Source organism: Dermochelys coriacea, chromosome 8 (assembly GCF_009764565.3).
Source record: "Dermochelys coriacea isolate rDerCor1 chromosome 8, rDerCor1.pri.v4, whole genome shotgun sequence".
Lineage (NCBI taxonomy): Eukaryota > Metazoa > Chordata > Testudines > Dermochelyidae > Dermochelys > Dermochelys coriacea.
This window is the reverse complement of record NC_050075.1, coordinates 89,606,827-89,630,619: the sequence shown is the minus strand read 5'-3', so window position 1 is coordinate 89,630,619 and position 23,793 is coordinate 89,606,827. Positions and strand designations below refer to the sequence as shown.

General features: G+C 38.4%; 1 protein-coding gene across 2 annotated transcripts in view; it reads left to right on the top strand.

Moving 5' to 3' along the window:
• Positions 1–23,793, top strand: part of PDE4B (phosphodiesterase 4B) — a 300,133-nt gene that overhangs the window by 261,231 nt on the left and 15,109 nt on the right. Inside the window, exons 1-6 of one of the 2 annotated variants that reach the window (XM_038414112.2) lie at positions 15,290–15,703; positions 16,436–16,529; positions 20,894–21,072; positions 22,019–22,117; positions 22,265–22,429; positions 23,127–23,226. In XM_038414112.2, coding sequence (XP_038270040.1) covers positions 15,656–15,703; positions 16,436–16,529; positions 20,894–21,072; positions 22,019–22,117; positions 22,265–22,429; positions 23,127–23,226 — 685 coding nt within the window. In that variant the 5' untranslated portion in view covers positions 15,290–15,655. Of the gene's footprint in view, positions 1–15,289; positions 15,704–16,435; positions 16,530–20,893; positions 21,073–22,018; positions 22,118–22,264; positions 22,430–23,126; positions 23,227–23,793 lie in introns of those variants that run through there. The other variant, XM_038414110.2, reaches the window with a different exon arrangement.

Here is a 23,793-nt window from a genome sequence, read left to right as displayed (position 1 = left end):
TAGAAGTTTTATAGGGTTAGCTTGCAAGAAAAGAATATAGTTTTTATCAGCTTGCATGAGAAACAGATCTAACCATTAGCAAAGCTTTAGCCTGCTAAGAAAATAGGGCCTCACACATGGGGCAGAACTATCCCGGATTTTGACATTTTTTCCCCACATTTGGACTCTTACAGGTGAAAAGCTCTGATTAAATAATTCAGCCATTGTGTAATTGTTAAAAATTATGATTTTACTATGTGCAATGTTAGTGTTCATTGGTTAGATTCAACTTTCTTTAAACTTGGCTCATTCATATACTTGAACTAAAATGTGTTTGTACGTGTTCTGGTCAGATTCCAAGAGTCATTTGCAGCTATGAAAGAATAACATGAAATGGTTTCAAGCTTATTCTTTTTTTCCTTGCCATGGTAACAAACATCTAAATGAGTTGGTCATAAACGTCTCTTGATCTTGTGCGATCATGGCAAACAGTTTTTCATGGCACACAGTAAAATTATTTCAAGTGAGCTGTGCAGTCTGAAAACAGTTCAACTGGAAGTAAACCTGTGTTGAGGCTTTTTGAAAGACTGTTTAGAAACAATCAGAAAATTTTACAACAAATTAGTGAACATTTTTAATCTCTTAAAGTATCTGAGTATCTGTCTTGCTTGAATCAAAAGCTTTTAAGTAAGGCATTGGTAAACAACAAAACAGTGAGATGTTTTGAAAACAGGATGCTTAGGCTCCACATTATTAAAGAAGAACGGAAAGAGAAACAGTATAGAGAGGAAGAAAGCAAATAGACTCAACACAATCCCAAGTGCAAGAACAGTATAAACAGTGACCTATCTTCCTGACCTCTGCTATTGCTGAGTTCCTGGCCCTGTGCCACTAAAGCCAAACTACGTCATTTGAGAATGATAGTAGGCATGGCACAGCTGTTGCAAGTGGTGACTCGAATTTCCTGTCTCCTTCCTGACAGACGTAGTTTTAAAAGTACTGAGTTGCAACAACAGCAGACAGAGAGGGAGGATCTCTGAATACATGTTTGCAGTGTGATTTTCAGAACTCTTGTACAAAAAGCATTTTCTGGGGGGGAAAGCATCCTGGTCATAAAGAGTTGGCACATGGGTCTGCCAACAATGTAAATTAATTACTCAAGGAAAGTGAAAAACTAAGGGCCCGATCCTGTTAGGTGCTAACCACCCTCAGCTTTTATTGAGGCTGCAAAGCACAGGCTTGAGCCCAGCATAGAACCATTACAGAAAGGCAAGCTCTGTCTTCTGAGTACACTCGCACTAGGTAAAGACTTTAGCGCACGTCTTTATCAGGGCACTTAATCCTGACCTCCAAATACTCCAGACCCCTTGCTATTCCAGATCAGAGCCTCCGGGAAGCGGACTACCTATCATGCCAAACATGGTGGTGGTTTTGGGAAATGGGAAATCTGATTTTTTTTTAGAAATGATTAACATTCCAAAATTAGAAAGAGAGCAACACTGAAGAAAATGACCACACATGTATTCCACATTGCCTTAGTCATTGCCCTTGGACACTGGCCTCATTCCCTATGGATTCCCTAAACTAAACATGTGGGAATGTACGGAATACTGCAAAGATGGAGTTAATTATTTATGTAAAATACTAACAAGACAGTTCTATCGTTTCAGCTTTAAGTGAAATAAAGCTAAATTACCCTTAGTGGTCTGTAGATATTAAATGTTAATATGTATTGTTCATTTTTACATTATTTTAAGATATGACTATCATTCTGCATTTAGTGGCCTATCCAGTTCACTGCCTAGGCAGATACTGAGTCGTCTCTGGAGGTTTGTGAGTCATGGGCCCCTGATATAGCAGTCCCCTAATGTTGCATGTGGTATTATGCAGCTGTCTACAGACTCATCTTTCATAGAGGCAGAATCACAGGCCCTGAGAGCATTTGGGCTCTACGGAGCAAGGTTGGTAGACACAGACTCGGTGCATCCCCAAATCATAAAGCGGTGGGTAAATAATTCTCCAACTGACCAACTATCTGTCCTCTAGTTCTCCAACTCCCACCTTGATGGTTTTCTAAGGCCTTAAGGTCATAGAAGCTAAGGCTGGAAAAGACCTTTTACATCACAGAGACCATCCACTTATAAGTGCAGGATCCCCTGAAACGCACAGCAGTTTATGAAGCCAGTATTCCGAGCCTCTGTACCCAGACTGTGCAACTTGCAGTTGATAGATGATAAAGGCTGGCTGGAAAGTAAAATCTGTTTCACCAAAAAAGGTTTTGACAACTGATTCTGTTCCTTCCAGATTTTTTCCCAAAAAAGTGAGAGTGCACGAGACTCCCCAGAATAGCTAAGTTATGCTCCAGGGATCAGAGGAGAGAGACCTCCGTCTCCCACGCCCTGGACAAGAGTCTTAACCACCAGGCTTTAGAGTCAGTCACTGTCTCAATCTATCCTATTAGAGCTCCGCTTTGTCTAAATAAATAGTCGCTGGGCCAGAGAAAGACTTACTGACTCTATAGCACCTGGATGTGGGAGATCCATGTTCAAATCCCTGCTTTGAATCAGGCAGAACACCTTCTCTATTGGTTTTGGGAAGGTTCTTCAGGCCCAGGATGGAATTTCTGGTCAAAATCCATGAGAGCCCCAGCGCAGAATAGCCATTAGCCTGGTGGTTAGGGGTTCACATGTGGGAGATCAAGTTTCCAGTCCCTAGTCTGAACCAGGGAGAGCAGGGACTTGAGCCTGTCTACCACACCAGGTGACTGAATTGCCCTAACCACTTGGATATTGGCTATGCTCACCCTGCTCTAGGCCAGAAATTCCACCCTGAACCTGAGAAACCTTCCCAATGAAAGTGTTGCTGGAACCAATATGTTTCCATGAAAAGTTTCCATTTTAACAACTTGGCAATTTCCAACAAAAAACTTGTCATCCAAAAGTTCCCAGTGCGCTCTATGAATAAGGTAATTCATTATTTGCAGAAACATTTTGAATTTTGTATATACGTACTTTGGTAACATCACAGAGTCTTCCTTGTTGACACACCAGCTTTGAAACTTTATTATGCCTGTAATGTGATGGAAATTAAGGGAGCCTTAACATTGACAATACGGCTCAGTGCTGCTAGAAGTACTGTAATATAACTCCTTGCAATTTGTCTCACCTGGATTTAGAAATGTCAGCTGTTAAAGAAGTCTCCAGGAGAAGTGGGCGTAAAGAGCAGAATTAAATCCTGCAGGCAGATAATAATTTTGACCATCACTTTATACATATGTATTTGCTAGTGAGACAGCTCACCAAACCACTGTCTTTGTTATTTTGCAAGAGCCACTGGCATAAACATGACACTTCCACTTCACCACTATTTCAAAGGATGTTCCAATCAAACAAAACAAAAAGAGAGAGGGAGTGAGACCAGCAAGCCCACACCTAACTGTAAGGAGACAGTGGCTAAATAAATCTGAGGACAGTAATGTAAACTCTGGCAGTCCACATCAAGCAGTTTAACATTGCTCAGGGCAGCATGCCAAGGGTCTATGTGCCTTGCTGCACAGCTTCCACATTTGCATTTGTTTTGTGAGTCTGCCAGCACTCAATCTTGCCCACTTCGTACGTGATGTTTCCCTTAACTGGTGCCAAACTGTTCAGTCTTTTGGTTACTTCACTGTAACTTCCTTTGTTTAATATGCTTTAAAATAGCCAATTGGCTTACAAAGAAAGGCTTGTAAAGTTAACCAACAGTTAGCAAGACAAAGAGACTTCCATGTCTTTTGTTTTCATAAGCATAGTTAAGTAGATATGATTCATGGAATTCCACACATCAGTTCCTGATGGGTTGTTTGGTATTCCCTTCTATCAGCTGCAGCTGTTCATTTCAGAAACAAAGACAGTAACTAAGCGTTTGGGAGAACTCATGCAGTGCAAGTTAGCTGATCTTCAACAGCCATTAGAAGTGTACTGTAATTATAATTATAAGATATTAAATGCATTCTGAAATGCATGGCACCCTTGTAAAGTATGATGCAAACAAAGTCCTGTTAGGTGATTCTTGAATTTACAGTTTTTGGAATTAGCCTGAGTTCTTAAATTATTATGCTTGATGCAAAACGTGATAGAGGCTGTTTACACCTGAGGGCTATTCATTTGATGTATGTTTTAACTTCAGTCCTCTTATTCAGGTTTAGAAAGAATGCCTTCATCTAGTACAGGAAAATAGGCATTACGTTTTCTGAAGATAATAGTGCAAATTGCAAACGTTACATCTGAGATCTAGATTTTGAACAGTCCCAAGATTTGTGAGTGTTGGAGCCAGGATTTTAGTGCAGCCAGAATAGGGCTGGGACTAGAACTGGTTAGGAATTTTTCAACAAAACTTTTTTTGTCAGAAATGCTGATTTGTCAAAATGGATTTTTCCCCCCACGGGAATGGATCATTTTCAATGATTTTTTTCAACTAAAAAATGTTTTGAAATTGTGGAAACAAAATATTTTGACATTTTCAAAAGAAAAAAATCTGGTTTTCTGGTTCATAACAAGTTTTCATTTAAAAATGAAGCTACTTAGAGTTTTAAAAAATGGTCAAAACCAAAACAAAACATTTAAAAAATTATTGAAACAAAACTGCAGTTGACCCAAACCTGTCTCTGTGTGTGTGTGTGTGTGTGTGTGTGTGTGTGTTTAGTGAACATTTTTAAGACTTTGACTTTTCATCCCAATTCAGAACAGGAAAATATTTCAATATCAAAATTTTTGACAGTATGCAAAAATCATTACCCACCTAGCAGGAGTCTGATTTGTCTTGCATACCTCAAGTTTTACCTCACTTAAAAACTACTTGCTTTACAAAATCACACACAAAAATACAAAAGTGTCACAACATACTATTACTAAAAAATTGCCTAATATCTCATTTTTACCATACAATTATAAATCAATTGGAATATAAATTGTACTTACATTTCAGTGTATAATATATAGAGCAGTATAAACAAGTCGTTGTCTGTATGAAATTTTAGTTTGTACTGACTTCCCTAGTGCTTTTTATGTAGCTTGTTGTAAAGCTAGACAAATACCTAGATGAAAGACCTACATACCCCCAGGGTTACATGTACTCCTGGTTGAGAACCACTAGTCTAGACCCTCTCAAAGTTCAGGGATGTTCAAGGGGATTGGGTCTGACCTGTCTCTTGTTTACACTACATAGAGAAGAACTAGACACAGAATTCAGATCATTATCATATATGTACTATGAAAATAGACTGTCAACAATTTTAACAATCTACTTCACCACTCCATACCCAGGGTCAGATTAAGGCATGGGCTTTAGGGGCTGCAGCCCAGGGCCCCGGCTCAAGGGGGTCCCCGCAAAATAAATCACAGGCAGTGATCTCCAGGCCTCTAAAAGGGGCGTTCAGGCAGACTGCCTGCATGCCCTGGTCCCATGCCGCTCCTGGAAGCAGCTGGCTGCTGGCACATCTCTGTGGCCCCTGGAGGGAAGGGAGGCGGTTCCGCATGCTGCCCCCGCCCCCAGCACTGTCCTCACAGCTCCCATTGGCTGGAAACCGGACAATGGGAGCTATGGGGATGGCGCGTGTGGGTAGCGCAGGGAGACACACTGTCCCCCTCCCCAAAGGGGCTGCAGAGATGTGCTAGGAGCCAGCCGCTTCCGGGAGCAGCATGGGGCTATGGCTGGCAGGCAGGCAGCCTGCTTGAGCCCTGCTGCGCTGCTGACCGGGAGTGTAGTAAGCACCTCCCAGCCGGAGCCTACGCATCGCACCCCCTCCTTCACCCCAACCCCCTGGCCCAGATCAGAATCCCCCTCGTGCACCCTAACTCCCTCCCAGACTCCACACCCCCTCCTGCACCAAACTCCCTCTCAGGAAAAAAAACTTGTATACAGGGGCCCCACAAAATCTAATAGCCCCGGAGGCCCACGGGAGAGTTAATCCAGGCTGTCCATACCCTGAAATCCTCTTCCCTTGCTCCTTTGTTCTCTGAAATGAATAATTATAATCACAATTGATTATTCGGCCTCACAAATACAGTGTTAACAGTCTAGAGGAACAGTTGTACTTATTTAATGCTCCGTATGCAAGTTTGACAATCTGATGCTTTGGCCTTGCCAGCACTAAAGCCTAGCCAGTTTCCAAATAACGTCCTCAATCCCCAGGAGACCTCCGTTGTTGGTATGACTCCCCACTGTCTCCACTACAGGCCAGTGCCCATTAGGCATCATCTAACCTTTAAAAAAAAATCTGGCTTTTGTGGCGGTTTGACCTTTTATGGTGGCTTGACCATTTTGAACTTCTTCATTCTCACATATTTCAGTCATGCTGTTTTAGGGTGTGGCTTAAGTAAATAATTGCTCAAGGGCAGGTTCAAAAAGTGAATAATTATTTGAGGGCAGGGCTAAAAAGTGAATAATTGTTAAAAGACGAGAGGCCCTGCCTGAATGGGAATGAAGTGAGGTAACTGGACATGAATAGTATCAATAAGGATTTGTGTAATTTCTGAGAGCAAAATCTTTGATTTCGGGGGCTCTGTGATTGGTAGTACTTTTGCCCTTAGAAAAGGTGGGATCTTTGATCTTTGGAGAAGTTCAGTTCCTGGTCCAACTTGGGCCCAACTCTAAGCCCTGATTCTGATCTCACACCAATTTTATACTGGTGTAAGTCAATTGGCTTCAGTGGAGGTGCTCCTGACTTGCCCAATATGTGTGAGAGAGACAGGCCCCTCTAAACTCTTCATCAAAACTGCCATTTCAGTTTGCCTGTGTAAAATCAGCAAGACAGTGATAACGCTCAGAAAAATGAGGGGGAAAAGAAGCAAAATGAACATTTTAAAAAAGAGAGAAACACTCGGGAAACTTAATAGTATTTAGGGATTTGTTCTGTTTCAAGTAGGAATCTTTGAACAATATTCTTCCTGTCCATCTGTCTCCCTCTCCAGTTCGTGGTAATGTTGATACTCTTTCTGGTATTGTGTACTTTTTGTGACTCTTTCTTTGAGCTCATTGTGTAGCCAAATATGGAATTTAGCAGTGTTAGGAGTTTCGTTCTTCATCACATTCACAAACACACCACTAATCAATGCCAGTTCTTCACCCATGTTCTGTCCTTTGGGTTCCCTTCTCACATGGAAGTCCCAAGCTAGCTCTCAGTAGGGCATACGTGAAACATAGTGCTGTTGGGTTATCAAAAGGAAAATGGAGACGGTTTGTGAGGCATGCTCAAATAAAATGCCTTAGAGAGAGACGGCTCTGACTAGAGGGCCTCTGCTTTGTAGTTAAAAAAAACAAACAAACGTATTGCTTTTGTAGCACAGCTGGGAAAACACTGCACACACACAAATATTCCGCAAATTATTTGCCTAGCTCTGTGTTAGAATGATTTTTCATTACAATGTATTTACATTCATTAGTACATTCCATATGTTTTTAGATGGCAGTATTAGGTGCATTTTCGTTTTGGGAGGACCAGCTGCCACTGTTTTTCATACAGTATTTTAAGAGATACAAAGCCATGTCTTACTGGACTGTATTTGCACTTTATTCTTCATCTTATAAAGTAAACACACCTTTGCTGTTTAAGAGGTGCCAGAGTTTTTCTCATTATGCACATCTAGGAAAAGCCATTTCAGGGTTCAGAATTATTTTAATTTCCCAGAGCTAGTTTTCCTACCTTGTGAAAGCCCTGTGAAGTTGCTTAAATAAAGACTGCAGGATATGAATCACAGATTTCAATTTAATTTAAATTCTAGGTGTATACATTAAACAACAATAGCTTTCTCACTCTCACACTCCCTTTGTTAAATGATAACACATTTTCCTCTTGGTCTTCTGTCTAAAGATGGAGGATCCAACTGAGGCAAAATCACCTAAAAGATAAGTGCCAGTTTTCCCTAGTCCGGCTCTTGGGAGTGACTTTGGAGAAAAGCTTTAAGCTCCTTCCTGTCTAAATGCATTGTTTAATGAGAGAACGAAAAGAGCCATGAAGTCTGAATACATATGTTAATTGGCAGCTGAGGGAGACGAGAACACTCTGGCTCTCAAGCATTAAGACCCCTACTATATTCCATTTTCACTGCTGCAGGTTTAGGGATTAAAGGTCCTGAGATTTGAGAGCAGTGCAGTGTGGGAGGTGGCGAATTCACTAGCATGCACCATCCTCTCCACATGGGCAGCTTCATAAATAGCTAATGAAGAGCGGGAGTGATTATTTGGTTTGTGGTTTCTATCGTGGGCTCTTTCTATTAAATTGGTCAGCTTCCTTTGACACCAGTGGCTTTATCAATGTGCTTGCATAGGTATGACTGATCAAAGATTTTGGTATAAGACCTTCTGCCTTCTGGAGCATTGGTTTCTCTCCAGACCATAGATATTGTTAGTTGTATCAGGCCTTTCTTTAATTAAGACGTTTTATGCCTGTAGTCTGCTTGCTTTAGTCATCTAATTATATTTTGCTGTTGCTTCCTGTCATTCAGTTCAGACTGGTACTGATCTTTCTTTTTTTTCCCTGATCTTCGTTTTTCATTTTCTGAGCCAAGCTTCCAGTTAATTTTAGAAAACGCTTTACACCTGTGGAACTCTCTTAAAATGCCTTTGGAAAGCAAGATATTTAGTCTGTAGTAGAAAAATGCACTTTTCCCATTTAAAATTTTAATCTAAACTTATCACATTGAAGTGATATTAGACAACTTTAATTCCCCCCAAATTGTGTCCAATTAGTTTTCCTAGGAAAGGTGCTGTAAATTTTTGACCTAATCTTGTTGCCACTGAAGTCAGGGTGAATTTTGCTATTAACTTCAATGGGTGTAAGATCATGCTTTTGGTTAGAACACATGACCATGTCAAATATGTTCTTTTAAAACACCCATTCTACTGAGAAACGATCAGTTGTGTTCTGTGTTACCTTTTACATGGTAGGAAGCACTTACCATGGATGGATACTATGGATAACACAATAGATAGTAATTTCATTTGAGCTATCATGAGGGATTCTTGTTGGACTCTTGTCTTGCTGAGAAATCAGGCTTTAGTAGATTTTGGCAGATAAATAATTTTGGTGTCGACATCCTGTCAAAGGTTTTTGTGTGTTAAGTTAGTGAGGCAGGTAACCAATATAAAGCACTAAACTAAGAGGCTGAAGCAAGCTCTGGTTGTTTCTATCATTGTCCCGAAACAAGTGTTTTTACAGATAGGGAAGGGCAAAATGATTCAGATGAAACAAACTGACCCAAACATCCACACAAATAAAACTGAAGTTTATAATCAAACAACCTGTTGTGGTATATTAACATTGTGTTTTATCTGTACAAATATTCAGTGTATTCTTTCTAATGATACACAGCATGCAATTATAAATTTTATCGTGCTTTTGCTTTTATGCTAATAAAAAGAAATGCTAATATTCCAACAAAAATCCTATATGATACCAATCAGCTATGAAAGCACTGACAGAATGCATCTGCCATTTGTATTCATAGGCAGTAGGTGTTTTATAGGACTTGTCTTCAACTGGAGGAAGCCTTTAAGCAGATTTAGCCCTGCAGGAATGGCATGTACTTTCTTAATGTGCCAGCAGAGTCTCATGCATGTGCACCTTATAAACACATGACACATTTATTTTCAGGGAAGTCAAAATGGTGGTTTCGCCATGACCTTACTTTTTTCTTCAACATCAGTTGATAGGGGTTTTTTTTTTGTTAGACCCACCCAATTCTCAGGAGGTGAGTAACATGAGCCCCATGCCTAGCATGTGACTAGGGAAATTCAGACTCTCTTCTAAGCGATGATAATTCACAGTACGTTCACTATGCAGGATCTTGTTCTAGCCCTGTTATTATACATTTGCATATTTCAGCTTTCAATTATCTGGAAATGATCTAGAAACTTGCTTTCTTTCTTCAAGGCAGGTTCTGATTCTTGCAGTGTTCCAGCTTTTTTATTATGTGTTTGCATATTTTCATTTTCAATTTTCTGAAAATGAGCTAGAAATACACACACACTTCATGGTTCTGATTCTTGAAGGGGGACAGCAAATTTTACCAGTAAAACATTAACATTAGTCTATCTAGATCAGAGTGATTGATTACTTTAAGGGAGTAAACACTTAACTGATTTATGGCAACTTTTTCTTTAGGAATTGTGCTTTGAATTTATTATGGATTTTTAAATCATCATAATAAAATTGTGTAAACAAGTCTGCCATGAAATAATTCTTTTTTAAGTAGTTGCTTGAATGAAAAAACACCGCCTCTGAGCGCTGCAAGTTTCAGCACTGTAAAGTGTCAGTGCAGACAGTGCACCAGTGCTGGTGAAGTGAAGTTCTCTTACACAGCCTTTCCAGAGCCTGCGTCCTTTGGGCTTTTGGCCTGGTACACTTGCATAAAGATTTCCCTAGGGCAGTTTCCAATTTGTCCTTAAAGGAAAGGAAACCACACACCTATCATTGTAGAAGCAATATGTCAGCATTAACAGGGCTAGGAATGAAGCAAAGATTTGCATTTTAGATAGTGAAACATCTTCAGTTTTCCTTTATCTGTGAAAATAACTGAGAGTATTAAATGAATTATAAGGAAAGGAATTATCAACAACAACAAAATTCTGATAAGAAACTGGGGCTCAAATGCCCCAGTGAATACAGTGGTTCCAGTATCAATCAAGGAATGATTTAATGTCTGGCTGAGCTAATTTGGTTGAAATTACTTTTCTAGTCATTACAAGAAAACTCCACACAACCTGATTGCTTTTTCTCATCACTGTCCAGATGTTTTCAGAACACTGTTGTTCAGAAGATCAGGTATTCTTCATGTTTGAGGTCCATAGGCTTTTCTTCATTATTTTACTTCTATTAAAATAACATGTATTCCTTTTTTAAACTCTACCCTTGAATTGCACGATCTGCTGATCAGGCATGGGATATGGAAAAGGGAGACCCAAGTTCTATTCCTGACACTGACTCCCTGTGTGACCATGGCCAAGTCACTTAACCTCACCGTGGCTCAGTTCCCACCTGTAAAATGGGGATGATAATGCCTTCCTCTGTAAAATATATAGAGATGATCAGATGAAAGGCACTGTATAAATGCAAAATATTGTTATTATTGATTACAGGGATGCAGCATTAACTCTAAATTCATTCACTAGTTCTTTGAAATGTGTACCATGCTGTACAAAACATGCAGTACGCAAAACCATTGGCATTTTCTCATTGCTTGTGTACATTCTGTTCATTTTACCCTTTGCTGTCAGATTGGTTTAGCTAAGAAGACACTGCAGAGATTTTAACATAACATCATTCCTTGATCTGTGCAGAGGGAGCAACATGCATTCTCCCTATTGGTACTGCACACAAATGGCATACAATAGAATCTCTCTGGAACATTTGACATCAAGTGAAGCTCAAGAAAAATCCAGAGTCCTAGAAAACAAACAGTTTATATATGTAGTAATTGCTTCTAAGTGTTATTTAACGTCCTCCTCATGCCTCACCGGGCTGTACATTTTTAACAATGTCACATTATTGAGGAAATTGTATGAATAAATTCATATTCCAGCTGTGTTCAGACAGTACACATGAGTAATCCCCTGTATGTAACAAGGAAGATAATTGCCATGGCTGGACTTGATCATGGTAATGTTTTTAGCAGTGTTACTGTACTGCTCACCAGTCATGTAAAGGTGCTGATTTTAAGCCTGAAGAAGACTGTGGAATTTGCTCACTTAAAGCTGAGTGAACAGAGGAAAGGCATGGTTTTGTTGTTAAAGTTCAGAGATAAGAGTCAAAAGATCTGGGTTCTATCCCCTCTCTACTATAGACATCCTGTGTGACCTTGGGCAAGTCATTTAATCATTTTGTACCTCAGTTCCCATCTGCAAAATGGGGATGATAATACCTAATACTTTTCTACATTATGGTAACCATGGTGCCAGGCTACATTTTTTAATGTCTACATAGTGCTTTAAGCTCCTCAGCTGAAATACACGATTCTGGATATGTACAAACTACTATCAAATCCTGTTGACACATCTTTGTTTGAAAATCATTTTTACAATCACCTGATTGTGGTGGTTCGTTTGTATAGACAAAGGCCCTGGTCCAATAAAATCCTTCAAAACATGCTTAACTTGACGCTTGAAATCTATGGGACTACTTCTATACTTAAAGCTAAGCATGTGCTGAAATGCTTTGCTGAATTATGGCCAAAGTGAATATGTAGTTTTCAAGCACTCAGATAGTCAGAACTCATCTCTTTGTGAGAGCTTTACTTTTCATTGTGATTACACAGATAGGCCTGTGTGCATTAATTCCTTACTTTTCTGTTTATAATTATTTAAAAAAAACAACAAGTTTTGGCTTGGTAGTTCCTTGATTTTGGATCAAGAGACATTAACCTCGTTCAGCTGACATGAATCTTAAATGAGCTTTAGTAATTGAAAGTAATTCCCCAGCATGCCCACAGCCCTGGGATTCCTGACCTTCACATCAAGCATCATTCACACCTTCCCCTTGCCGGGATCTTATGACATATTTCTGAGTGAACTGATCATGTGCCAGAGACTGGTGACACTGACACACCACATAAAGTTGCCTAAAGCCATGTGACAGTATCCCTGCCTCCAGTCACTTTTAAAGTGAAAAATACACACATTTCTTGCTAACAGGCATTTTCAGACAGTGTGGTCTGCAGTGTTGATCTGTTTCTCTCCATAAGCAGGCTGTGGATGGTAGCCAGTTGGATGATCTATCTTCAGTGCTTTTACTTTCACTTCTGGCCCACCCAACTGTTGATGATTCTTGCTATACTCTGATTAGTGGGTTCGTTGGTGCTATTCATTCGCCACGGGGAATAGGATTTGGACATTTGCAGGAATGGTTGTCTGTCTAAACCAATTATGGAGGACCCATCTGACCTTCAGTAGTTAAACTGGTCGAACGTTTTATGAACTAACCCATTCCTGTCTGGAGAACACATTGATACAGGTGGACAGATTGTTTAGAGATAAACATAAAGATAAAGAGATGGTGAGGATAAGGAGTCCAACCAAATAATGCCTAAACTCCTACCATGCTGGCATTATGTGGTAAAAGGGAAGTGGCACCAGTTACTCAGCTTTTGGACGTGAGTAACTGAAAAATATTAAAAACAGATTTCATGCTTTTATTTGCTCAAGTCTTAATCATTTGGAACAGAGGTTATTTGTGTTCAAGGGATGGGGAGAAGCTTTGTGAGCAGGTTCTGACCTATGGGTGGGTGCAAAGCCCAAGCTTTGGTGTGCAGATTTTCTATGTGTGTGTGCAGGAAGTACAGGGAGTTAGTGGAATAATAGGTGGAAGTTTCCTGTGTTAAAAGAGAAAGAGGGAAACCTGTGTTGTGTGCCAGGCAGAGTTGCGATAAACATGGGAGACATCCTGATTCCACAACTATCCCTAGAGATCTCTGTCAGCAGCCCAAAGCTGTTCATTCTCCCTTCCATACCTCAATTCATCACAATGGCATTTCAGTTTGGGTGGGGCTTCTGTGATCTAGAAGCCTCTTGTGGCTCCTGGTTTGGCAGCATTGTGTAGACTGCCCTGATTAAAATGGAGTCTCCACTCTGGACTTTCCACAAGAGGCCTTTACATAACTGCTCAAAAAATGTTTTTTATTGAATCAACTTCTGTTGGTGAGAGAGACAAGCTTTACACAGAGCTCTCCTTCAGGTCAGAGCAATGTGTAAGCTCTCTCACCAACAGAAGTTGGTCCAGTAAAAGATATTACCTCACCCACCTTGCCTCTCTAATATCTTGGGACTGACATGGCTAGAACAACACTGCAATCAAAAATGTTTTTTATTACCAAGTTTCAGTGGGATAGGCCTGCAGGGCACCAAAACCTATTGCAAGACCTCCTTATATGTGCTACTTGATAGTTCTGCTGAGTAATACCCAGAAAATAGGCATATTATAACGAAGTAATTCATTTTATTTAAGTATATTTCTGTGTGATGAAAGAACGATACTTTATATTTCACTGAATCCATCAGGGACATAAATATAGCCATTGTAAGCTGTTGGAAATTCTTATTTAATGAGTTGTTCACCAAAAACACAGTCTAGCAGTCTAGAAGTGGATATTTGAAAACAGTTACCTGGAAAATCAATTGTGATTCCTTGGGTTTGTAAATGTCACACAAAATAGTATGATTGCTCATGATTCTCTTTTTAAAGCCAGTGTTTTAAAACTATTTAGAAACTAGCTTTCGTTTTCCTTAAAGCAGTGTTAGAATTCTCAAACAGTATTAGAATTCTTGAAGCAAGGCTATTATTGATGCTTCATTACAATCTGAGGGGAAGCCTCACAGTAAAGGAAGGAGATTATCATGTAGTACTGTTGCCATGTTACTGTGATATTCTTTTTCGCTGTACTTGAGTGCTTGTATATTGGTGGGGACAGAGGGTTACATTACAGCAGTAGACTTCCCCTCTATGTATGTCCCTGAACATACATGGAGAAAGTCATATGACATCATCCCAATCAGCACTCATAACATTTATTCAAAGCAGTCAGAGAACAGAAATAATTTCAAACCTAAAATTTCACTTTTATTTTAGGAATCCTGTTTGGATGCTGTGTGACATCAGACAGACAATAGACAACAATAAAATCCTAAAGCAGTATGAATATTTATAGTCACTAGTGATTTCTTATTCTGATTTACATCACATACACAGTAAATAGTGGTTTTCCTCTGATTTCTCACTGACAGAACAAATTGTTTTCTAATAATTTAATTGCATTGCAACCTTACATGTCAATGAAAATTCTGATTAAATCTATAAAATGGGATTGTGAATGCATTCATGTAGCAATTCAAAAGCAATTGATTGAAATTTTAAATTGTGCTTTGTAGACACACATTATAGGTTAAGGTCACTGATGTACTTATGGTTGTAAAAGAGGTAAAATGTATAGATATTGATAATTTATCATCTGAAAACATTCCCAGTTCCCTTTATCTCACTAGAGATCTGAAATGTGAATCAAAATCAGGATTACTATGGAAGGAGCTAGCAATCCTGTTTTAAAAAATCTCAGTGTGAACATTTGCACTGAAAATCATCTGTTTCTGAAATGATGAGGATTTTAAAACATATGCAGAGACTGAGATGAGGAGGCTGCTGCCTACTTTTGACTTATTTAAATATGCACAGGGCTTCCTCCATTTTAATCTTCCTTTTGAAAAACATGGCTGTATTGCTATAGCTGGCAAAACCCTCAAAAAACAACCGTCATTTCTTCCCTGCATAGCGCAGCTGAGCCAGACTAATCTGGAGTGGGGACCCCCTTCAGCCAGCTAAGCAGCCAGGACTATTCATAATTCATAAGTGCTTCAAGCCATCTAGCTGAATGCATTTGGATTAGTTCTTGCTTCTTTGTGCAATCCCTGATTTTATTATTCTGTTCTGCCAGCAAATAAACCCACATACAGCTTATCTGCAAAGATTGAATGCAAAGCTTGACTTTATCTTGGAGTAGCAAATACCATGTTTTTTCAAATCTTTTGGCTTTTATGACTATTAAGCTTTTTATTGTCTGGAAAACTGGGACATCCTTGTTCTTGTGGAATTCCTCTACCTGACCTGTGAATTCTTCATAAGGGATTTGTTGATTCTGTTGTGGAGTTTTCCAAAATGCCTGAAGCAAACTATTTGTTATCTGTATCTTGGGGTTACATCAAGGTGGGTTAAGAATCTTGATATATTGCAGATCTAGGATATAAAATACATAAAGCATATGCTATTTAAGTTATTTATATACACTGTGTAGTAAAAGGTAACATACTGTAAAATGCAACATATGTACATGTAATTTTTTTTTCCTTTTGATAATTCACTTCAGAGGACAGAATAATATTGCTCTAAAAATAGTTTAATTTGAAAATTAGGAATATCATTTTGTGCATATTAGGATGAAAACATTTTTGTAATCTGCAGTGTAATATACTATATTCAAGCATACATTTTTCTTCTTTAAATTTACAATATATTTTTCCTCTGTCATGCATTCCAAATGTATGCAATTGCCTTTATTTTGCAAATATATAGCAAAACAGAGCAAATTTATATTTAAAATTTAGGCAGGATGTGGAATTGAAAACCAGTAGAGGACTTCAATTTTTGAGAGAAATTGCGTAAAACATAGCCTTCTCCTTCATCAGCAAAACCTGATGTGCACATTCTGTTAGAAATTCATTATTGTCAGTTTAATATGACAGTAAGAAACTGCCAGTTCCGACGGTGCTGAATATTAGCTAAATTCAACCATATGGTGCTAACTATGTTCTAAATATCTACAGTTTATTTTTCAATATCTTGTTTATGGATTTGCATGTAATAAAGTTATAGTTAAATTAATGTAGAACGCCATTCAGAAAAATGACAGCTTTTTATTTATTTATTTTATTTCAACAGTTCAAGAGAATGCTAAACCGGGAGCTGACACACCTCTCAGAGATGAGCCGATCCGGGAACCAAGTGTCTGAATACATTTCAAACACTTTCCTCGGTAAGACATTTCACACCAAGCTTTCATATTCCACAGTAATAGGATTTAATGGAAAATAAATTAGCCACTAGCCTCTACTTGTGTCCATTCTTTAAAATAGTTATCCTGTACAAAACATTGCTGAAATGTTTTCTTTTTGGGTAAGTGGCCTAGATTTCAAATATATAATGGGGAAAAATAGAACAATGTTTGGATAAGTATTTCCTCAAAATAAATAATTTCCTCTAAATCTAACAAAATGTTTCTGTTTTCAAAAAGATTTCACGAACCAACTGTTAGTGGCATTATGCATGGTTTTCTTTTGACCTTATGTAAAGGACAAGGTCACACAGATATTGCTGAATTCTTCCCTTCTTTGCACGTCTTTTGTCATATAATTGCATGATTGCCCTCTCAGACAGTAAACAGCCCTGTCTTAGTCATTTTCTATTCCACTTTTTATATATTTATGAATTTACCACTGCTAATTCTGATCCTGCAAACGTTTACACCCACGAATAGCTTTTCTCACATTTGTAGTTCTGTTGAAACTGTTGTATTATGGACATGAATCAGGTGTTTAAAGGGTTGGGCCCCATGTGATTGCATTATATTTGTGATACAACATGTAATTTGCCGTAAATGCTTCACATTCAGTTTTAGAATTTGTAAGTATTCTTAAAGAGGAGAAGTTCAGCAAAATACCGATGCAACACTTAAGTCCCACTTAAGACCTTAACACTAAGTGGTGCATTAGACCTTATATGGAACCTCTGTATTGGAGTGAAGACTCACACAAATATTCCTGTCCAGATATTGTAAAACAATTCCCTAGTCAGTTAAACGCTTACACTTGGATCAAGGTACGGCATTATTTTTGACATAGCACATCGTTATTAATAATCAGTATAATTGTTTGTAGCTTCCTTATGGAAATCTGTTGGCTCTGTTTTATCAAGCTGCCTCGTCAGGACACCCAGAATATTAAATAGTGCCAAAAGTAGAGCCGGACTAGGTAGCTGAAATCCAACAATCTACTTCTGAAGCTGGAAAGTATGCAATGTGCTGCATTATAGTGGGCTCATTTTCATCAGTGGCATTTACAGATTCTTCCTGATGGATTTTTTGCAAGTGAGAAATCTTACTGCTTATCACTTTTTGTCACTAGGAGAGAACACATATATTCCCATGGAACACAACTCCAGAAGATGTCTTGCTACTTATTATATAATGGTGATATTCACTCCGGTCCACAAGGGAACGTAGGGGCCACCAAACGACTTAAGCCCTGCATCAGTGGTGTATGTGGAGCAGAGGGCCGTGTGTACTGGGAAGAATTATAGGTTCATTGTTCATTTTAAAAATGAATAAATAAAGCTTTTACATTTTTTAAATTAGCAAAAAAAGGGATCTAGGTATGTCCTTAGATTTCTAGATGAACCGTACTTCTAGGATGGGGATTGCTTGTTAATGTCTGCCAAAAAAGAGACCCAGTGTATTCTTAGATTTCTAGATGAACAGTACTTCTAGGATGGGGGTTGCTTTTTCATGTCTGCCAAAAAAAGAAAACACTGCTTCTTCGCTTCCCTAAATTAAACAGGGGAATGATTTTGTAATGCTCAGAATGCGCAAAGGAACAATATGGCTATGAACAGCTCATGGTATGAATAAGGTGCATGATATATCGTAGCCTTTGATTAGCCAGAGGACCAAATTCACTATTGGCTCAAGCACGTGCTGTAGGGTAAGTCCTTTGGGGAGTGTAGAGATGCCACATTCGCTCTGCCTTTCTTTAGGTCAAATTTGCCTCTAATGGCCCAATCCTGAAGCCCTTATTTAGTCAATGGGCGTTCTGCCAGAGTAAGGGCAACAGGTTTTGGATCCATATCAATGACCAAACGGGGGTGCTGAGAGGAGTGTATTCTTACCCCTATCTTGGCCCTCTCTAGATGAATTTACAACAACCAAAAATGGTTTTTCACCGTATGCCATCCTCTGCAGTGACAAACTGTATAGCTGCTCCCTTTCTTTCTCATCTCATCAGAGAATTATAGCCTCGTGGAACTGCAACATCTGTTTCTGTGCCATTTGTGTGCTGCAGAAGTTCTAAATATAGACCTACAATATAGAATGTGATTTTTTTTTAAGTAATTTATTTTCAACTTCAGCATGAATCCAATTCCAAATGAGTGTTTCTTTTTTGTGAGTGGTAATTATAGGATTAGTGATAACAGTTAATGACAGGCTTTCATACAATAAACATTAAGGGCCCAACCCTGCACCATTGGAATCTCTCACGTGAGAGAGCTGCAGGGCCAGACCCCGATTTTGTATTTGCTTTCTAGAGATGTGATTCTCATCTCAGATACTTGGACTTCTCCTGCAGCATATTTTACAGCTTTTGAGTAGTAGCTAATTTTACGAGCAATATATACTCATAGACTGCCTTTAAGAACACATGGAACAGACACTCTGGGGAACAAATTGCTAAACCTTTGGTGGCTGACCATAGAGTCATAGAGGAGATGACAGTCGCTTGCTCAGGTGATCACATGTTCTGGATGGTTTAAAGGGGACCACAAGTAGGACTAATGGAAAACAATAAAAACTCGGTGGGAGAGGGAATTATAACAGTGCTTAGAAACCGTAATATGTGGTGTTGAGGGTACAGAATATCTGTCTGCACCTTTTTTATATTTTAAAATCGATGAACTAGTTACAATACCGGCCTGTTAAGTGGCAGGTATCCAGTGTAAGTACTCTAAATCAAGGTAAAAAATATACATACTTAAACTCAAATAGAATATTTTCATAAGTAGTAATATTTTATGGTGGCCACTTAGCAACATGAGTATACTATACGTAGCTAGATCACTAACCTTAAAACCTTTTACTGTTAAGAACAGATTTTTATTTTTATTGTTTCTTGATCTCTATCACTATTCTGTATCAGCAAATTCAACCTGTCAGAAGGATTTTTCTCAAAATTAACATAACTCATGAGTTTAGTTATTTTATCAAGTAACAAGATTTTTGTTTAGGATCTTCATTTTGTCCTGCCTTAGCACTCAACCATTGCTAAGGAGATTGTATATAGGAAAGTCCTTCTGTTGGTCCAGTGCCTACTCGCAAGGGAAACACCCACTGATGCCAAATCAGCAGTCATTGTGAATAATGTCTTTCTTCTTAATTGCAATGTTGCAGACACAGTAGTAGTTCTTATTACACAGATCTTTAATTAAGCAAAGGAAAACACAGCTAATGCCTTAGTTCCTTTAGAGATGACCAGATCTGCAAAAGTGCAACAGGATTATAAACTATTTCATAAGTGCAGGAAAACTGTGCCCTACAAAAGTCATGTGCCATTCTTTCTCTATTTTAATCCAATAAATAAATTATTTGTGTTCCATTAAATGAAAGGCAATAACTAATTATGTAAATAGATTTATTTATTAAAACAAATCAAAGCAGGACAAATTCTCTCCCCAGTTACATGTGCTCAATTCCCATTGAAGTCAATAATAGTTCTACGCATATCTGAGGACATAAATTAGTTCAGTGTGCTGTATGACACTTTGTTCATTTTTAATGATTGGAATTAATCTAAAGGGTGAACATTATATTATACAAACACTAATAGGCTATTGCCCAAATTAAGCAAAGTTGGTGTCAGCAGGCATAAAGGATAACTGCATGATGTACCGTGCCCCAGCAAAGCCCAAAGGGAAGGTTCATCACAATGGAGAGCAGACAGCGATTATGTTGCTGTCCTGCACTAGGTTTAGATCAGGAGGGGCCGTCTTTAAAATACACTAGACCTCTGGGGTGAATCTGTGTGTGGAACCACTAAATCAGCCTAGATTTTTACTACCCTGGACACATCCTTCTTTTACATTCAGTGGCAGCACCACTCACAAGAAGAGAGAGTCAGCTGTTTCTGACAGCCTGCTATTCTCATCAGGGGCCAAATTCTCTTCTGGTGTAACTACCCTGACACTAGTAAAGTTATACCAACAGTGAATTTGACCCCCTCTTCCTAGGATCACTAACATCCGTTACAGCAGCATAAGATCTTAGATCAGCGTTTGTGTTATTAGTGGATTTAGACCTGAATGTATCTGCCTTTCATGATTAACGTCTTAATTTACAATAATTATTGCTTGCTTGAATGTAGTATTTCAAATTCAATGTGATTTTTAATAGTTTATTAAAATACTCTTTTAAATACTCAGGAGTGATTGTAAAGTAGGTTACAAGGTTCTAAAATTATCAAGTGCATAAAATTAAAACTTAATGGAGCACCTCCAAATGGTTGATTTTCAAGTGAAAGTTTGCTGTGTCCTGATTCTGTGTAGTTGAATCATTTCACCTTTTTTCTTTCACAGACAAACAAAATGATGTGGAGATTCCCTCTCCCACACAGAAAGACAGAGAGAAGAAGAAAAAACAGCAGCTCATGACACAGATCAGTGGAGTGAAAAAATTAATGCATAGTTCAAGCTTAAACAACACCAGCATTTCACGGTTTGGTGTGAAAACAGAAAAGGAAGACCATCTGGCCAAGGTGTGCATGATTCTTGTACATAAATGTCCTTGCTGTTATATCATTCTGAATCTTCGCTGAAGCTGGAAAGAGAAAGAAGATGGTGGTGTTTACTAGCTTTAGCATTAAAATGGGAGCCAGGTCTTATGGGTTCTTGTCTCATCTGTTTGAACTAGTAGAGCGAGTCACTTATCCTAGCCTGACAGCCTCTTTTGTAAAATGAGAATAAATATTATATACCTGACAAGAGTATTGTGAGTCTTAATTAATGTTTTCAATGGGAATTGAATCAGGTCCCAAAAGCGTATTTTTAGCTGTGTATGGGCCTTTGAAATTTAATCAGAATAGTTTACAAGATCAGAAAGAGGAGGGTGTGACTAAGTAGTTCTGAACCGTAAAGTCTTAAGTATCAGGGGGTAGCTGTGTTAGTCTGTAACCACAAAAACAACCAGGAGTCAATACAACAACAACCACAACAACAACAACAACAATAAGGAGTGGCACCTTAAAGACTAACATCTGAAGAAGTGGGTTTTTTACCCACGAAAGCTTATGCCCAAATAAATCTGTTAGTCTTTAAGGTGCCACCAGACTCCTCGTTGTTTTTGAAAAGTCTTAGGCATTGGTGAACACAGCTCAGCCTTGTCTTCCATTGGCCACTTTGCCTTTGTCTTCTCGCTGGGGTTTCCTGCCGCTACAGGAGACATTGCTCTGAAAATAATTCTCTTATGACTCAATGCAGTGTGTTCTCCACTGAACAGTGGTTTGACATAGAATCTTCAGTGTTACTCTACATTTCATGTACTTTGATAATTACCAGTTAATAATAATTATCATCTTATTAAACTTTCAGAAAATACTGAAGGGTTGATTAAACTGATAGATATGATAGTGTGTGGTACATGCTCCCATGTGCATTTTTAAAGTATTGTAACTATTCTCTTTTATTGTTTTTGTTTTTCTATAGGAGTTGGAGGATCTAAATAAATGGGGTCTTAACATATTTAATGTTGCAAGATATTCACACAGCAGGCCCCTCACCTGTATTATGTATGCCATATTTCAGGTTAGAGATTCTACATGCATTTGTTATTCTTTTACAACACTTATGTGGTTTCTGATTGTTTTCTGGTTTGTTAACTCCTAAAATATGTGTGTGAGGAGACCTTTGATTGCATGATTAAGATGTATTCTTTTCACATTTATTAAACAGGAGAGAGATCTACTAAAAACATTCAAAATCTCATCTGACACCTTTGTAACTTACATGATGACTTTGGAAGACCACTACCATTCCGATGTAGCCTACCATAACAGCCTACATGCTGCTGATGTTGCCCAGTCGACACACGTTCTTCTTTCTACGCCTGCATTAGATGTGAGTTGTTCTGCTTTTAACAAAGTGATCTGTATTGGGGCATTGAAGTAATTTGGCTGGATAATTCTGAAGCAATAAAGCAGGATATCTGAATGGATATTTCAATGTATAGATCCTCTGTGTGAATTAATTGAAGCTAAATGCAGTATTGGTGGCCCTGAAACCTAACTGCTGGAAAGCAACAGAGGGCATGAATGACTGAAGAGTGTAATCTTGAGCTAACCAGTGGGCTAGTGGTTGTGCATTCCAGCGCCATACAAGGTTCAGAGCGTCTATTCCATGTCTTGTCCTTACCTCTGGTTTGTAGATGAGATTCTGTCCACTCTCAACTCCGCAAAATCTATTATTGGAGTTTTGTTCACAGACTCAGGATTTCACTTTAAGATCGTTACAGTGCATAGCAGAACACTTAAACTGATGCATTCTGCTTCAGCATCAATCCATATTGCAAAAGAAGTAAACCGTACTGCTTTTTCTGAGGGCTTAGTTTACTTAGGGCAAAGATACTTTAAATAATTTTCAGTAACAAGTACACATACAGTTTGAAGGGCTTTCTTCTGACTAGAAACATTTGGCTCATGGAAGGCTAAATCATAAAAACAAGGACAATTAGTTTTGACAATTTTCCGTGCAAACCACTCAGAGCTTATAGTTCAAAGGCTGTGGTCACATGCCCTTATTATTCATTTTTTCCTAGGCTGTCTTCACAGATTTGGAAATCCTTGCAGCAATTTTTGCAGCTGCAATTCATGATGTGGATCACCCTGGTGTCTCCAACCAATTTCTTATTAATACAAGTAAGTCTTGTTTTAAATACACTAGTACCTCACTAATCTGCAAATCTAATACACCCTTTCCCTTGGTCAACAAAGATTTAATAGCAGAGTAAGGTCTCAAATTACTTCTTTAAGACTGTGTTACTGTCGTGCAATATTCTGCAGTAGACTACTAGCACACCATGAAATTGGGCAATAATTAAACTGTTTTCAAAATAAAAAAACAAGTGAACTTTGTGATGTGGTCTCTTTGTGACATAAATTGTGTTTATTTTCCTAGTACTAATTCACAGTGAGTCTTCCAGTCATTAGTGTGAACGTGGACAGTTCTTTTATAACTAATATGAGACAAATAAATAATCCATAATATTTTTTTATATTTTTATTGTTGTTGTGGATGATGATAAAGCCAAAGATTAGTGTTTGTGGTTCATAGTCTACTTTGTAACATGCTAAATACGTGTGTTAGTTCCAAGACAACTGTATGGCTCCATTTTGGAAAGTTTCTTTGCATGTTTCATGCTTTCTATTGTTAGTTATAAAAAAAATCAATTTTTTTCTCTCATCTCAAGCTAGTTATCAATTAAA